This window comes from Balaenoptera borealis (genome assembly GCF_965194805.1).
Source record: "Balaenoptera borealis genome assembly, chromosome: 5".
Classification (NCBI taxonomy): domain Eukaryota; kingdom Metazoa; phylum Chordata; class Mammalia; order Artiodactyla; family Balaenopteridae; genus Balaenoptera; species Balaenoptera borealis.
In genome coordinates this window covers 19,213,439-19,231,988 of record NC_138862.1, presented here as the reverse complement: position 1 = coordinate 19,231,988, position 18,550 = coordinate 19,213,439, and the positions used below count along the sequence as shown (strand labels likewise).

General features: G+C 39.3%; 1 protein-coding gene across 7 annotated transcripts in view; it reads right to left on the bottom strand.

Moving 5' to 3' along the window:
- APP (amyloid beta precursor protein) overlaps positions 1-18,550 on the bottom strand; it is a 274,620-nt gene that overhangs the window by 110,454 nt on the left and 145,616 nt on the right. For all 7 annotated transcript variants that reach the window (XM_082391920.1, XM_082391921.1, XM_082391922.1 and 4 more), the window contains exon 6: positions 8,877-9,079. In XM_082391920.1, the coding sequence (XP_082248046.1) occupies positions 8,877-9,079 (203 nt within the window). The remainder of the gene's footprint in view (positions 1-8,876; positions 9,080-18,550) is intronic.

Genomic DNA, 18,550 nt, shown 5'->3' with positions numbered 1-18,550 from the left:
ATTTCAAGCTACCGATGGTAGTGGCTCACAAAGTTCCTCAATACTTGAATAATCAGCTTTTACAGGCTAGCAGGAGCCAGCTATACCATATCTGTGAGAGGAAATAGGGGCACAGGTGAAACTAGGAACAATTATATAGTTCAGGAAATTGTAAGGGTTTTCTAATTTGCTCAGTCGTGAGAGTTGAATTTTAACAACATTACTCAGTAAGTAGACCTATCAGGATTCTCTCATACTTGGTGACATGTGATACTATAGTAAGAGCAATGACACCATAGATAATGATGGTTTCACTACCATAAATAAGAATAATTTTCCTTTTCAGTTTCTTACTCTGTCTCAATCTAAATCTGCACAGTATGGGGGCAGGTAATGCTACTAGAGACCATTCCTTCAAGTGTAGCCAGCCAGTGGACCAGTAGGACCCGCATCACCTGGGATTCAGGACCTACCCCAGACCTACTGTCTTAGAATCTGTGTTTACATAAGTAAATTTAAGGGACAGAGACAACCCCACCCTCACAGTTAACACTGGAACTGTCTTACCACTATTAACTCAATATAGTGCACTTTTAACAAAGTGAACTATTCTAAACTCCTTTTACTGTTTCAAGAGTCTCCTAGTTTTGAAAATTTGCACTGCTGTCTTGAAGGCCAAGGGGTTTTCCTGAACATTGTTTAAAAAATGTGTTTTTATTCAAGTGTAGTTGACTTACAATGCTGTGTTAGTCTCAGGTGTACAGCAAAGTGACTCAGTTATACATACATATATATATCTATTTTTTTCAGATTCTTTTCCCTTATAGTTATTGCAAAATATTGAGTAGAGTTCCCTGTGTTATACAGTGTGTCCTTATTGGTTATCCATTTTATGTACGTAGTGTGTATATGTTAATCTCAAACTCCTAATTTATCCCCACCCCTGCCTTTTGCTTTTGGTAGCGGTAAGTTTGCTTTCTATGTCTGTGAGTCTGTTTCTGTTTTGTATATAAGTTCATTTCTATCTGTTTTTTAGATTCCACATATAGGTGATATGATATTTGTCTTTGGTTTACTTCACTTAGTATGACAATCTCTAGTTGCATCCATGTTGCTGCAAATGGCATTATTTCATTCTTTTTTGTGGCTGAGTAATACTCCATTGCACAGATGTACCACTGAACATCATTTTTGTATGAGATTCGTTCAGTCTTGCTTCCTCCTGACTTCTTACTCTTCCACTAACAGAATCCCAAAAGGTCAGATGTTGGAAGAGGTGATAAGTTTTTAGGGGGGCAAAATGATCCAAGGCTGAGAGAAGAAGGTGTTTAGGTTGAAATTCACCTTGCTTGAAAACTCCAGAAAGCATTTTCCTACAAGGCAACTAAATATTTCCATTAAAACACACAACTGTTACCTGCCCAAGGAATCAGAGCCCCTACTCAATCGGACATATGGATGAGCTAAAAATTAGCTGAAAATGACATGCATGTTTAAATGAACTGTTCTTCCATTTGCTGGATTTCTTTTACTAGGTTTGATGTTTTTCTTAATTGCAAACTCTGTGTTGTGGAAATACATACAATTGTCAATATTTGCATATTTTTTTGAACAGCAACTGATTTGGGGAAAAGCATAAAAAAGACTAGAATTTTTAAAAACCTGGTTTCTGGACTTTAATTGAATTGGGCTGGAAATTTTATTTTTATTTTTAATAAATTTAGACATAATTGTATTAAAATACCTTTAGCTGATTATTTCCTTTTCTAACATTGAATTAAAGAATCTTGACACAAATTAAAGTGTAGAAGGTAAAACTAACTAAGCACTACTAGCCATGTAAAATTTCAAACAAAATTAAGTTCAAAAATATAATTTTCTAGGTGGCAATGCAGATCTTTGTGAATATACTAAACCATTGACTTCTCTACTCCATGGTATGCAACCTATATTTCAATAAATTTGTTACTAAAAATAGAAAATTATATATATATACACACCACACACAGTTTTTTCTATGGCTCTGTTTCTCACTCTCGCATTTTAAGCAAATGATTTGAGTGGGCTTTCTAAATTGGGACCATTAAATGACATGCAAAGAAGCTTGTTAATGCCACGTTTCACTCTGCCTCTACCAAAGCGTATATCAAACACCTCAAAATCAATGGCTGTGGTGCCATGGGGCACAAAATAATAAGGCTGCCGCCTGTCACATCTATGCCCAGTGTTGATACTAGTTCTCTCAAAGTCATTAGAAAGGATGCTACATTCTGGTCCAGGAACAGGAGTGGATCTTACTTGCCTGTGGTCATAACACAGAGAGGTAAAGACTTCCTCGAAAGGGAGCAGCCGTTATCCCTTTGCCCTGTTCCCAAACCCAAAATGGAGCTTAATTTTCATTTTGGGCCAGTGCGCTCCTATGAGGGACCCAACAAAAGTATGTGAGTACACTTCCATGCTTGCAGCAAGTCAAGCTCACAGTTTTCTCCAAACTTTGTGAAAAGTTAAATATGAATGATAAGCAAGGATCCTATTTGTGAATTATGGGATACCTTGCAAGAGGCACATTCATTACAGACAGGTCACACCGGAGACGTGAGAATTAGGCTAAGCTCTGTTTGCTCTACCCTTGAGATCAATGCAAGCTGTTCTGATTTATTTATGGCACTTCTTGGATTCGTTCTATTTGGTGCTCCATTAACTGGCAAATCCCTATTCTCCTTTAAAAATCACTCAAATGACAACTTCTTGGCAATGCTTAGTGGAAACTTCTGTCCCTGGATGAGCACTTTCCTTTCCCTATGTGCCACAGTTCTTCCCCAGCCAGGTCAGAGAGACTGATTTCTCCCCAAGACTGAGTGTACAGCTATGTCTGGAAGCAACCTGAGTGAACCACCCTCTCCATATCCCTGTGCCCTCAGGAACCGGTGCAACACCCAGTTCCTAGGAGTGCCTGGTCCACGTTGGTGGAATGTACAGCAGCAAATCACATGATGCTTCTTAGAGATTAATGGTAACCAGAGGGAGAAGAACAATAATTTAATTCTGTGAGGTCAGTCACCCTGCCCAAGGCAAGCAACATTTAGATCAAACTTTTAAACTTCATCATCATACGGTATGCTTCAAGTGCCACCTCTATTGGTGTCTCTGTCCATTTAATAGATGAACTTCCAAGAGGTTTAAAATACCCTCAAGAAATGAAACTCCATCTTGAAATGCAGTGGCATTTAATACTACCTTGGTTCAATTATCAGCCAGATATAAAATTTAACTGCAGATATTTAAATATACAATATATTCACAAAAAGATATTTCAATCAAGAAACCAAGTTTAAGCTGTTTTTTTCCTTAACATATGTCCATAAAATATCAGCTCTATGATACCAGTAGAAATGGATACAGCACATTTATGCTTTTTATAATTAAAAAAGACAGTCTGTTGGCTTACCTTTGGCATTCCTAATTAGTAGTAAACATTAGTTCTCTGGAGGCTCAAAAGGATGTGTATAACCAGGGAAACTATAGTAGCTTAGGTTAATTGAGCACTTACTGTCCAGCAGGAACAGTGCCAAGTGTTTCCTGTGGATTACTTCATATATGGCTCACAACATGGTTAAAATTAGGTAGGTGTTATTAAATCCCATTTTCAAGAGGGAAGCAATGAGGCATAAAGGTTATTTCACTGATACAAATATACTAAGTTAGTAGGTTGTAAAGCCAGGATTTGACTCTGAGCAGCCTGTCCTTGTAAAACGAACTGAACACTTAGAATGTGCCAGGCATTATATGGTAAATACTTAACAGGAATCATCTAAAGTAATTCATATAAAAAACATGCAACATCATATCAGCATCTATCAAACACACATGAAAAAAACAGACTTACCAAGGTTATGTAACTGGCCCAAAGCCAAAAAACTATTAAAAATTCTCTTTTTAAACACTTTACTAGTCTGTCTCTAACCATATGAAAACTACCTTAATGAAATTTACTTGGTATGGTAAAATCTGAAATATAAAAACTTCTTAGTATGTTTCTAATGATCAGTATCAGAGGTTTCCTATAAAGGCTTGAAAAGTAAATATTTTCAGCTTTGCAGGCCACATGGTGTCTTTTGCAACTACTCCACTTCACCTCTGTAGCGTGAAAGCAGCCATCGATAATATGTAAACAAATGGGATTGGTTGTGTCCAATAAAACTTTTTGATTAGAAAATAGGTGACAGCCCATTTTCAGCCCATGGCCATAGTTTGCCGATATATGGGCCATGGCCATAGCTTGAAATAATAATAATATCATTATTATTTAAATAAGAATTCTAAAATGTAGGAAATGCTCAGAGTGAAATAATAGTAAGATGAATATATGCTATAGCAAAGGAATACACATTTACAAGGGAACACAGGTGAAACTGAACTAGTATGTATTTAAATATAAAAGGAAAAAGAAAAAATTGACATTAGGGTGGTAGAAATACTCTGGTCCATCTGGGTTCAAATCGTGGCTTCACCACTTACCAGCTTTGTGACCGTGGACAATTTTTAAAAAATTTCTCTCAGCTTTAGTTGCCTTGGCTTTAAATGGGCAAGTAAAATTTCTACCAGTCAGCACAAATTAATCAAGGATTAACAGATAGAATCACTGCCCTAAAGGGCAAGGGGAGTGGTGCAAACACAAGAAATGCCAGGCTGATCTGCCACAATACGGTAACAGCCAACTCCTCATCACACCTTCCACAGCAGCAAAGTGCTGAGCCATCAGCAGAGGTGAAATGAATATGTATTTGCTGAATCAATGAACATACGGAAAAAAGCAGTGTTACTCTGGATGGACAAAACTGGCTAGCTTAACTCACAGACTATGTCATTTATTACAATACTCATGTTTAATTGGAGTTTAAAATTCACGATTGAGTCACAGATTACCTTGATGTCTTAGGTTTAGGAAGTGCAATCCCTTCTCAAAACACAGAAAATTAGGAGCAAGTGTCTAAATATACTATTATTGTACTCAAATTGGTATTGGCTTATTCCACTAGGTCAAAACAACAGATCCAATCTTTCTCCTCTGGAATCAGTAACATAGTCAGAACTGACATCTTCTACTTTGGTATCAATGATTCTGACACAATATGGCATGCTGAAATGTCCTATATTTTTCTTCCCTCTGCCTATTTCTTTCAAATTTTAATGGGTTACAAAACTATTGAGTTTTTTTATGAAGCACATGGAAGACTCGTATCAGTGGCAGTATGTTGGTAATGAAGAATGTTCATTATTAAGTATGGTTGTAAATCACATTTTCTCTCGGGCACTGAAACATTAACACTGGACACTAGAGGGTAAGCCTCTTTTCAATCTCTCTGCTTTGCAAGTCATTTCCAACTTTTATTCTCAGCACAGGAGCAGGCTACTCATAATTAGAGTTTTACAAAGTTAGCAATCACCTATTGGCATTGACATTGTTCTTCATCAGGGAAGATCTGTAACTCACCTCCTACACCCATGGTGTGGAGGGAAAGGGCTCTAGATGACTGGTCGCTTTAATGCTACCATCAAAAACTTCTTCTACTCCTTTATCAGAATTAGCTGGGAACACAGAAAACTCTCTGACATGGATGTAATATACCACAACATGTTTCTCCTCTTAGGTCTCCTTTCCCAGAAAGACTTGCTTCAATCATAGCTTTTGTCCATCTCAGGAGTCTTAGATGGATGCATGGATTCCCATTAAAGCCTCTTCTGTCTCTAGCAATAACAGTTGGTACCTCTAAATGATCAGGTATTTGCTTTCGTAGGTCACTTTTAATGCTCTTCTTGACATCAGTATTATTAACTTATCTTTTAAGGCTAGTTTCTTTTATTTTTTTAATCTTTAGCCTGGAGATTTTTTTCTAAATTCTCTTTTAATCGCCTTTGTCTTTCTATAAAAATACCAAAACATATATGTCCCTCTATGTTCTATCTTACTACCTAATAATGCTACATGTAGAGAAAAACTGAAGCAAAAGGAACTGGACTTATTCAGAATGTGTAGAGAAAAACTGAAGCAAAAAGAACTGGACTTATTCAGAATGTAACAAGACCATATTATCTCAAGAGAGTTCTGTCTTGGTTTGGAATACAGGCATTAAGTTTATGTGGCATTCTCTCACATACTGAATAAATTATGTCACTCCCTGTTCACCCATCCCCTCAATAGCGGTAACATAAAAACAAAATCTCTTCATTGTTTCTACTAGAAAAATCCTTACCACATAGCAGGTCCTGAATTGATCACCCTCAGTTAATACCCATACTTGCCAGCCTGGCATTAAAGGTCTCCATATTGTAGGCCCGACCTAATTTCCTGTAACCCTCTTATGGAAGATTTACCTGCTCTAGTTTAAACTGGACTAACCTTGTCTCCCAAGCATGCCACGTACCTTCCCAAGGCACCATATTGGTTTTGTTGTTCCTACTGACTGTAAAGTAGGCTACAAGAAAATCCATCAGTAGCTCTACCACCAGCCCTTCCACTTCCCCTTCAAATGCCATCTTTTGCATAGACCCTTCCCTGATCAATCTCCTATTCTTTGAAGTAGGCTCTGGGCTCGTAGTGTTTTTACAGCACACTTTGTATTTCTTTGACTTATGTTTCCTACTAGACTTGAACATCCATGAGGGTCAGCTATCCTGTGTATTCTCATCGTATGATTGATCCACTGAGCCCAGCAAAATGGCTCAATCCAAAGAGGTACTCCAAAAATGAATGTTGAATAAGTGGACAACAATTATTATGCAAACAGCTATCTTGATGGAGAGCACAAGAACTTGAGTCCCACGGCAGAACACTAGCTGCTGTAATTTGTAGTCATACAACTTTCAGGTTTCAAGAAGAAGCAGCCCTGTAAAATATGTCTTTCCCTGCTAGGAAAATAGAAACTAACGAGTTCATGTAGCCAGATCTGCCACAAACGGTCCTAAGAGGTACACGAAAAACACCCTGAAAAACAGTGCCTCCAACAAAATGTGCATTTACTTAAATGTGTATCTACTCTACATGCTAAATTGAATAAGAAGTTGTCATTACGTAGGGAATGATAAAGTTAAACAATCTATCTGGTACTATATGTATATTTTAAAAGAATATGTGATACCTCCAGTGGATTTTAAGCTAACCGTGAGTGTTCAACTCAGAATAATCTCAGTTTTAAAAGCTGCAAGTTAGGGCTTCCCTGGAGGCACAGTGGTTGGGAATCCGCCTGCCAAGGCAGGGGACATGGGTTCAAGCCCTGGTCCGGGAAGATCCCACGTGCCGCAGAGCAGCTAAACCCGTGCGCCACAACTGCTGAGCCTGTGCTCTAGAGCGCACAAGCCGCAACTGCTGGGCCCACGTGCCACAACTCCTGAAGCCCGCGCAATGCAACGAAGAGTGGCCCCCGTTCACTGCAACTAAAGAAAGCCCACGCACAGCAGCGAAGACCCAACGCAGCCAAAAATAAATAAATTTATTTAAAAAAAAAAAAAAGCTACAAGTTAAAGAAATGCAGAACTTCGAAACTACTGTGTTAAGTGAAAGAAGCCAGACGCAAATGACTACGTATGACCCCACTTATATGAAATGCCTAGAAAAGGCAGATCTGTAGAGACAAAAAGTAGATTAATGGTTGCTGGGGGCTGGCAGTGAGGACAAGGATTAACTGTGAATGGGTGTGAGGGCTCATACTGGGATGATGAAGATGTTCTAAGATTGGATTATGGTGATGGTTTCACAATTTGGTAAATTTATTAACGCCATTGAATTATACACCTATACACTTAAAGTGAATGAATTTTATATGTAAATTATACCTCAATAAAGTTATAAAAAATGCAGTGAAGGGAAGAAGATACTACAATGATCATCAGGAACCTACTTGAGGCAAAAAAGTAGCCCATTTTAAACTCCAATTTAACAGCAGAGCAGAAATCATTTTACTTTAATAAAAGTGAGAAAAAGACCTACAATGTTGTAGCATTTGTGGATGGACTTCAAAAGTATTTGCAATACATTAAAACAATAATTCTGTCCACACTCATTCAATCTAATCCTAGGACCATCTTTTACTATTTGCAAAACAAATGCATACACTTTAAGAAAGGCAACTCAACAATTCACTAGCTTTGGTTGTTTAATGTAAACTGAATGCTTGCTTTTATTTCATGGAGACAAAAAGGAAGTCTTTTAGTTCATTCTGTTTACCACATTTCCAATAGGAGCATTAATGAAACAGAAAAAGAAAGTCTAAGATAGTAACACTACATCTACCTCTCACTGTCACTTCCCCCAATAAAATACTGTAAAGGCAACACAAGTCATCCAAGTTAAATTTCACAGCAAAACATAATGTGATACTCACCAAATAGCCTTCTTTTGCTTTAACGAAATCTAATTGCAACTACTCATTCAACCAAGATTTATTGAAAAGTTTCTATAAGGCAGGCACTCTGCATTATATTACGTAAAATCCAGTCTTTGACATCAAGGACCTCACAGTCTAGATGTGAAAGAGGCAACATACAATGGAGTGTAATAAACACCCACTGTCAGGAGAATACCAAGGAGGTTGCCTAACTCAGCCTTTGTCAAATGACATGGCCCCCAGTTAGGTGGAGTTTTACAGAACAGTGTACCAAGTAGCATACACAAGGCACAGAACAGACTGTAAAATCAGGATGTCATGTTAATTTGAAATGAATTGTTAGACTGCTTGTTCAACCAAAAAGAGTTCAACAAGCACAAGACAACTTGTTATTATGAATTTTTATTTTTTGGCTGGGGGACGCAATGGTGGTAGGGTGGATAGAAATTTCAAACTCTGGTGTGATGCTTTCCTCTCCCCAGAGAAAGAAAATCCAAGTAAACAGTGGATTACCTCGGACCACCTCTTCCACAGACTCCGTGGTGGTGGTCGTGGTGGTGGCGATGCTGGTGGTCCTCTCTGTGGCCTCTTCATAGGGTTCCTCAGCCTCTTCCTCTACCTCATCACCGTCCTCTTCATCCTCATCATCCTCGGCTTCCTCTTCCTCAATATCAGCCACTTCTTCCTCCTCTGCTACTTCCACGACTTTGTCTTCACTGGAGCAGGAAAAAGAAATAACAATGATAGTCATTTAAACAAATTTCAGGAGAGGAAAAAAAAAAAAAATCAGTGACGAGGAATTTTGGACATCTGAGAGGAAACCTGACATTGAATAAAAACACACACAAGGTTTGAAGCCAGCAGGTCAGAAATGAATTCCAGCTCAGTATATCTGCAACTTTTTACCCCTGAGCACAGCTCTTCTTAGGTTCTGCAGTTGCAAAGAAGAGGATACCCGGCTTCCAACTGTATGACATTCTGGAAAAGGCAAAGTTATGGAGACCATAAAAAGACCAGTGGTTGCTAGGAGTTCGGGGTAGGAAGGAAGGGATGAATAGGCAGAGCCCAGGGGATTTTTAGGGCAGTGAAACTGCTCTGTAAGATACTGCATCAGTGGATATCCACTGATACAGTGCATATACAACATCATGCATTTGTCGAAACCCTAAGAACTGTACAATACAAAAAGTGAGCTCTAATGTAAACTTTACTTTAATAATAATGTATCAATATTGGTTCAAGCATGCAATGCTAATGCAAAATGTTAATAATGCGGTGGGGAGAGCTCTCTGTACTTCCTGTTCAAATTTTTTCTAACCTTAAAACTGCTCTAAAAAATAAAGTCTATTAAAAAGGCTGGAGTGGGGGGAGACCAAAACAAACTTTACTGTGTTACTGGGATTACTCCTCCTCCTGTAGGTGAAAATACCCCACAGCACCTGCAGAGTAGATATTCAATAAGGGGAGGTGGAAACTCGTTCAAAATTACTATTGAAAGTTTAAACTGGAAATGAAAGGGGAAGAAGAAATTGGCTTAAATAAGCCTGTAAGCTCAATGGTCAGGGATGCCTACTGAAACTACACCTATGCTCCCTTTTGCTAGTTGTGTAAGCTTTCTAGAATATCAGGTATCTCTTTGGTTCCTAAATTTCAGGGAGCATCAAAAGGATGCACCTGAAAGGCTTGTTAAAACACAGATCACCAGGTGCCATCCCCAGATTTCTGAATCAGTGGTGGGACAGGGCCTGAGAATTTGCCTTTCTAACAATTTCCCCAGTGATGCTGATACTGATGGTGGGGGGACAATATTCTGAGAACCACTGAAATATGCAACACTGAGAACAGTGGTAACAGATAGGCAGTAAGTCACAGTATAATTGGGAAGGGGATCAGAAATACTATTTATGGCATTAAACACATATATACTTAATCAGTGGTAAGTAATAAATCAGCAGATTTGGATGGCCAAAGAAGAGTATGTCTAGAACAAAATCAGAAAGTCCAAGTAAGATATCCTTGTGGCAGTCATATACCTGCCAGTACAGACATGGTCAAGAGCATCTGGAAGATGATAAATGAAGACAGGAATCTAAGTGTTAAACAGTGACAGTATCTCATGTGCCATCTGGCTGGAGAGGAGAAATAGATATTTCATCCTTGATCAGATCACAAAATCAATACGGGAAAAACATCTAGATGTGGTGGAGGACTTCACCTCCCCAGAGCATCTGCCACAGTTCTATTTCACAAGAAGCACTACAGGATAGGATTGAGAACTGCCATGTTGACATTTAAATTTTACCCCAGAGTCGATTCTTGCCCACAAGGAGAAGCTCACTGTTTGGGAGACATGACAGGAATCTGGAGAGTTTGTGTCAGCCACAACCTGGAGCCTTGGGACGCTAGTGTGAGTTCGGCATTGTACAGAAAATCAGATTTCAAACCTGTTAGGGAAAGAAAATGGTAGGATTCCATGGTGTATGGGGACAGAAAGGAAGATGGCAAAAGGCTTTCAAAGACTGAAAGTCTGACAGGAGAGCCACAAGTACTGAGGGTGAAAAAGAGAAAGATATGTAAAAAGATGAATATAGCACTAGAAAGAATTCCCTTTACGACGACCTAGAGAGGTGGGATAGGGAGGGAGGGGATATGGGGATATACGTATGCATATGGCTGATTCACTTTGTTGTACAACAGAAACTAACACAGTATTGTGAAGCAATTATACTCCAATAAAGATGTATTAAAAAAAAAAAAGGAATTCCGTGATTAACTCAGAATTTAAAGGACTTTTATAAGTTCTAAAAAATTGTGTATAAGCCCCTGTCCCCCAAGTGGAACGCCTTTTAAATTCTGACTAAATATGACTTACAGATAATAAATGGACACATCAAAAGCAGTTGAAATATGTGGTTAAATAAGAGAATAAGGAGAAACTTATTTGGCAGAGTAAAATCAATAATAACTTATTTATAGATGAATTATTATTAATTGAACAAATGAAGTGTTAATACAGAGAAAACCCTAACCAGTTATTTTAACACTTCCATGAGACCATGAAAAATAGGCAAGAAGAGGAAGAGAAACATTCACACTGATAATCAGATGGTATAAGCCTTCATCTGCTTAGAGATAAATGGGGTACGAACATTGATTTCTTGATTGCCTGAATTCCTGCACAAAAGTCTACCACTTAAGACAACATTTCAAAAGAATCCTAAACTCAACAGTTGCTTAGATGCCAATTTTACCCAGGATACTGCCTCTTTATTTTTCTACAGAATCTTGATGTTGTACTGCTAGTGAATAAAATAAAGATGACCTAGTGCATGCCATCAGCCAATTTCTTGTGTTTGAGCTCTCTTCTGTGTTCAATCAAATCATAGGCACCAATATTCTTTAGTTATCCAAATTAAGTGGACAATTCAGGTAAAAATAGGGAGAGAAATCAAATTCAGTGAGTCTTCTCCTTAAATCATGACATGTGCATGCTGTCCTGAAGCACGGATGGAGTGACAGGGTCCAGGTATGTGACCCAGGGTTAAGACAGCACTGTGCTTCCAGGTGGGATGGTGAAAACACGACCCTAGGCCCCAAACATCTCTGTTATGACTTGAATGTTACATTTAAAACTCCAAACAGAAAACATGTGTATAAAAACAGCTGTGTTTAAAGTGATCTACATTCTAGTATGCGTGGAGCCATGAAAAAGAGTGAAATAGATCCCCACCACCCATTACTGCATCTGCCTGAGCAATTTACTGGCATCATAACAAGGAACAGAGACACATAATATTTCAGCTGGCTGAGGAATTAAATTACTTGGCCTAAGAGAACTCGCGTCCAGTTCTTATTACCATAGCTTTGATTTCCGGAATTAAATTTAGATGTCCACGAATTCAATTATCTATTTGGACACCATTAAAACAGTAGCACACGGTTATGTTTTAAAGATGTGGCATCTTCCCAAAGAAGGCGCAACATGCCAACATTACAACTTCCAGCTGCAGTTTTCATAAATAACTGGAAACACAGAAAGGGGAAAAAATATTTTCCGCCTTTTTTTCAACTGCTGGACAGCTTTGTTCTGTGATGTGACCAAGGTGAGCCGGTTTCAGAGAGGTGATCACAGTGCAAGAAAATGCAAGGAAGGGCTAGTTTATGGAGATGTGAGGCTGAACATCATAAAGCAATTTCCTTATAAACAAACAAGTCACAATAAAATAGTCCCTTGAGAACACGGTGGAATATTCATTCACTCATACATTTTAGCATCTGTCAATTTTAAGCAGACAGCTTTTACGGCTTTTAAATTCCAATAATAAAAAATACTTCTAAAGCATGAGGGAACTTATCTGAAAATGCTCATCATCTCAGGAGTATCTGAATTAAATAAGAAGGTTAAAGGGTCAAAGGGACATTATTTTGAGGAAATAAATCACTGATGATAAAATTTTGTGTGTCAGCACACGAGACGTTAGTTTGGTGAAGATTATACTGCATCACAACGGTAGCTCTTCTTGTATTTCTAAGTAAAGGATGACCTTGATTCCACTTGCCATTGCCTGCCTGATAGTCCCTCGAGATAGTCAAAGATTTTTATTCACATTTTAATTCCTTTTTGTTTAAGTATGCAAAACAATGCACCATTTGCATTCTCTAAAAAAGCTATATTTATTCTTTCATCGTCTCTGTTAAGACTGATGTTTTTTCTGCTTTGTAGGACAAAGGAGAGGAAATGGCAGAGAGACAGCTGATTCCCATGGTTTATGTGAATTGGACAATCACGAGACCTGAACTACAGCAGTGACGAGGGGAGAGTGAAAGCAGAACAGCTGTCAGCTCCCAGAATGTAAGGACCAACCGGGGGCCAGAAGGGCAAGTCTCAACAGGAAGACACTCAGACACTTCCGTGTTGATCTAGAACGGGGAAGAAAGAGTCTCCCAGGGTTGGAAATAGAGAAAGAAAATAAAGCAAAATTTAAAAAAAAGGAAACAGTTCTTTTCCACCCATTCCTCCCCAGGTCTTAGTGCTGCCAGTTTAGCCTGGAAGGTACAATGGCTGGATAAGTCAGTTTGTCCCAGAGGAAAGCAATCTCTGAAATTATTGCTGTTAAATTAGGAAAATTAGAAGCTGCCAGAAAATGTGAGAAAGTAGGAAGCATATTCTTCCTGGGTCTGAGTAAATGTTTCAAGACGGGGGACAGCTAAGTAAGAAAAAGCCACTCTCTCTCCCACCAAAAGGCACCATTAGAAGCCAAACATATAAGACACAAGACACACCGCCTGATTCCATTTATATAAACTATGAAAACAGTTACTCCTCGCCACTGATAGAACTCTGAGGAGTTGTTACACATTGGCAAGGGGAAGTTTAGTGACTAGGAGGAAACAGGAGAGAGGCTTCTGGGGGCTGGCAAGGCTGTGTTTTGATCTGGGCGTCAGCTATCTGGCTGTGTTCAATTTTGAAAATTCATCGAGCTGTACACCTGTGTTACGCGCACTTCTCTTTATGTACGTTACAGTTCAGCAAAAAGGGTTAAAAAGGAGAGGACACTGCTATTGTAATGCCTCACTCTTCTTAAAAACTCTCACGACTGGCCTAGAATAAGAGCTCGTTAATTAATAAAATTGTTATCTTCAGGGCCTCCAAATTTGAAGAAATATACCTCCATTCCAAGCCCCCAACCCCCTATGGGCACAAATTATAAGGAGCTGAACACACAAAAAAGGGGAAGATTATGATACTTATAGATCTATGGCTCCTTCAGTCATGGCCTCACTGAATTAGTTAAGTAACTAATTCTCTAAATGAATTCATCAGTTTAGATATTTCATAAATGAATTTGATGCCCATAGGATTCAATCCATCATATGTTGATGATTACTAAAAAAAAAATTATCTACCTTTAATGTACTGTCAGAATCTCTGTTACCTATAGGTAATATCTAAAAGTGACCCCCATTTTAGCAGTCTACTGAATTTCGGTATAGTTGTTTTGATGGCATTCCTTAGGTAGTGGGTATTATTAATTTGTCCATGACAGGATCTCTGAGAATCTGACTCATCTCTCCTGAAAAATGCTCTGCAGCAGAAACTGTTTGAAAGCTACCCCAAAGCCACTCTTAACTCCTTTCTCCATCCCTTTTTTGACCAGAGAAAGTAAGAAACCAAACACTCCATGCCCTTGGGGACAGGGAAGGCCATGTGACCGAGATATTTCTGGATAATCAGATGCCAGAGGACACCTGCTTGGACTTTTAGGTGGGGCTTTTAGGACGGTTCTTACTTTCCAGATGAGAAGATTCCTACTGATGGTCAGAGCACTTTTGTTCCTTTACCCCCTGCTCTTCTACTTGGTCTCCGCCTGGAGGGGCAACAGCCAGCTGTCAATTGTTAGGTGATAAACATTAGGATGCAGAAGCTGATTTAGGATGGTGGGGTGGAAAGATACAAAAAGGTTGCATCTTTGTATCACTGCACCAGCCCAGCGCTCCTACCACCGATGACCGGGTTTCTGTTACTTGCAGCTAAAGGCATTCCTTGCAGACCATTCACTAGCTTACTCTGGACCCCAGGTCACAGACTCCTGCTTTAGGAAGATAAGGACCAAATTGAGACACCAAAAATTCATGATTCAGGCATTAGGGGTGAGCTAGATAGGTCACAACCTTAGTCTAAACTAGGATGTATCATCATTCTTACACATTTAATGAATCCCTATTCCAGGGGAGAGAATCTACACTAATTACTAAGTAATAGAAGTACTTCATTCTAAATGCTTTAGAAATTCCAAGGGGAAAGTGATTCTTGTGAGCTAGAGGTGTTGGAGCTGGTAGGACGTGAAAAGTGGGTGTGAGGATGAAGAAGAGATATCCTAATAATGCACAACCAGGAATAACAAGTACCTAAGCCTGACCACAACGGAATTTTACACAGGCTTTGGGTTTTAACAGCGATGAATGCTCAACTGCAGAGACCAAGTATTCAGATATTTTTTCTTTAGTCAGTGAACAGTTGAGTATCTGAGTTGAGAGAGATGTGCACTGATTGATAATCAGCAAAAAAAAAAAAGGGTAATGCATTAATTCGCCCCTCCATCCGACCATTCCATTAAGTGCCTCTCAATGCCACACACCAGTGGTTCAATCAACAGCGCTGACTGTGCTTTTACCAAGTGCCAGGTGCTGTTCCAGGCACCGGGGGTAGATGGGTGAACATGACAAAGCCTCTGCTTTCTCGGAACATATTTTAGCGGGGGAGGCAAAATATGAGCAAATAAATAACAAAAAAAAAAATGCAAAGAAGTTGATTGAGAAAAGAAAGGCTAATGTGTTAACCAGTGGCTATAACAGATGTGTGTGTGTGGGCGGGGCTGTAGGGGGAGCATTTCAAATAGGACGATCAGGGGAAGGCCACTGAGAAAGGGTCCTGGGCACCGAGACTTGGAATGCTGAAAGTCAAGGTGGGCGGATGGCTAAGATAGGAGTAAGACAATGTGTAAAGGCCCTGAATGCAAGGGCAAGCTTAGCACGATCACGAAAAAAAATACAAAAAAGAGCCAGTGAGCTTGAGGGGAGTGAGGCAGGGGGAAGAAGCGTATGTTAGGGTGGTAGAGACAGACAGGTGGGGCATGACCCAGCAAGGCCATGCTGGTTATGGTCAGAAATAGCATGTTTATTTATATGCAATGGGAATGACTAAATCTGATTTGTTTTAAAGATGACTCTGGTTGCTGGGTGGAGAGTGGGCTCTAGGGAGATGAGAGCGGAGCTGGGAGCCTGGTTAGGGACACGTGCTGGGAGCTAGAGATACCCTGGGGCGCAAGGGTAATTCACGTGGGCTAACAGCCAAAAGGACAATGATATCATCACCTGTATAAACGTAAAATTGCAACTGTGATAACAATTATGGAGGGCTAGGAGACCCAAACAAATGAGACCTGAACAGATCTGGGGGTGTATAACAAGGCATCCATGAGGAAGGGCTCTAAAATGTGGCCTAAAAAAAGCCCCAAATTAATGAAGTCCAGAGGCTAAAGACAGCTGTCGAAAGGCAGAGTGGGTAGAACATGTGCAAAGGTCCTGTGGTGGAGGGGAGAGGAAAACCTGAGTGCCTGAAACAGATCAGCTGACAAGAACACAGAGTGCTCAAAGAAGGACAAATGAGCAGTGGCGTGGAGCAGGGGGTGGCAAACTACGGCCCGTGACTTGTTCCTGGACATCTTGTGAGCTAAGGGTGATTTTCACATTTTTAAAGTGTTATAAGATGAAAAGGAAAAAAAAAAAAAACACACACACAGAAAGAAAAATATGTGACAGAGACCATATTGTGGCCTGCAGAGCCTCAACTATTTATTATCTGGCTCTTTACAGAAATATTGCTGACCCCTGGCACAGAGGGTGGGCTGGGGTGGGGTGGAGATGGGAAGAGTGGGAGGCTGTGCTATGTCCTGATCTGAGGACAAAGGAGATATAAGGAAACAAAGAGAGAGGCCTCACGGGCTCTAGGGTGTCCAAGTTCTAAAATTCTACAGCAGAAGCAACGTGATCCCTGCCTCTTGCCTTCTTCAGAGAGGGCAGAATGCAGGCTCCAAGGAGGCGAGGCTCTTCAGCACGGCAGAGTGGTTCAACGTATGAACTCCGGGGCCAGACTGCCTGGATCTGAATCTCAGCTCTGTGACCAGGAGCAAATTACTTAATCTCTGTGCCTCCTTATCCTCATCTGTAAATGGCAGACTTATAACACGTAGCTTCCTAGGGTATGATGAGGAACAAATGGGTTAAAACTTGCAGTGCACTTAGAAGAGCACCTGACCCACAGCAAGTATCACATAAGAGAGAAATAAAGCCAAGGCCACAGGAAGAGTGCTTGGCATGGCACGTGGCTCAAGCGTATAAATGAATGAATGATGTCATGACTAAATCCCAAGGCGACAGTCCTCCAAAACACTCAGAACTGAAATAATCTACGACAATTACATGAAGAGTTTGACTTTCTTTATTAGAAAACGTAAAAGAGTCAGATGTTAGGCAGTTCTAGGAAAGATCTTAAGGGAGGGAATACAAAAGTACTTAATCTTTAAAGTTAAAAAAAACGCTTATGCTACAGATTATATTTTCAGAATTCTATTACCACTTGGCACACTGATATGAATAGAAGATTATAGAATCCAGTGTTAAATTCATGGGTGTATTAACTACTCAGGTTCTTGCCAATTCCAAGAATAAAACTAATGGTATTCACTGTAAGATGCTAGACATGAAAGAAAATGGAAGAAAGACTATAAAAATGATAGTTTAGCATAAAATCAACTTTTCTTTATACCAGCTTTTAAATGTTACCCTGCTTAATTTAGTGAATGTCTAAAAAAACAAGAACAGCAAAGAGATAAGAGAAGCATTAAAGCAAGGTCTGGTGTAGCTAGCAGCACTTGTTTAGAACATTTGAAAAAGAATTGATCTTTTCTTCATTTTCTCAGTACACACTCATCAAAAGAAAAATATTCCAGGAATAGAGAAACAATCTAAATAATACCTCTAGGACCTAAGGCAAGTCAAAGGATGGGCAGTTTCTAGGAAGACGGGTACAGCTTCTTTAGTACATCGATGTCATGATACAAACAGGGCTGTTCTGAATCCTAAGATTTAAGGATGTAAGATGCTAGGCCTGGTCCTGCATGGGATACGGTGTGGAAAAACAAGCAGGGAAGGTCATTCCTCAGGTTTAGGGAAAATACGACTACCTGATGATATTTTAAAACTATTGTTAATTTTGTGGGTGAGATGGTATCATTTGGGCTCTGTAGAAAAATGTTCTTAGATTTTCAAGATATAGTCTAAAGTACTTAGTACACTTGCTGTCTTACCTTTAAATCATAAAAAATATGTTGCAAGGGAGAAAATGTTATTCTGGCAAGACTTAAGAAATATTAAGTTTGGAATATAATTATAGTAAGAAGCTAAATTGCTTTTTAAAAGACTATCTTGGAGGCAAGAAAAGCCATATATAATCAAAAGCAGGTTCTTTTCCTGACAGCTTCATGAACCAAGTAGGATTAAAGAGAAGCACGTAAGGTGATAAAAACTTTCAGAGTCATTTTAAAATCTTGATACCTGAAACAAAATCTTGGTTATTCGGATGCTATGCCAGAAAACTTTGAATGAGCAAATTCCTCATATCCAAA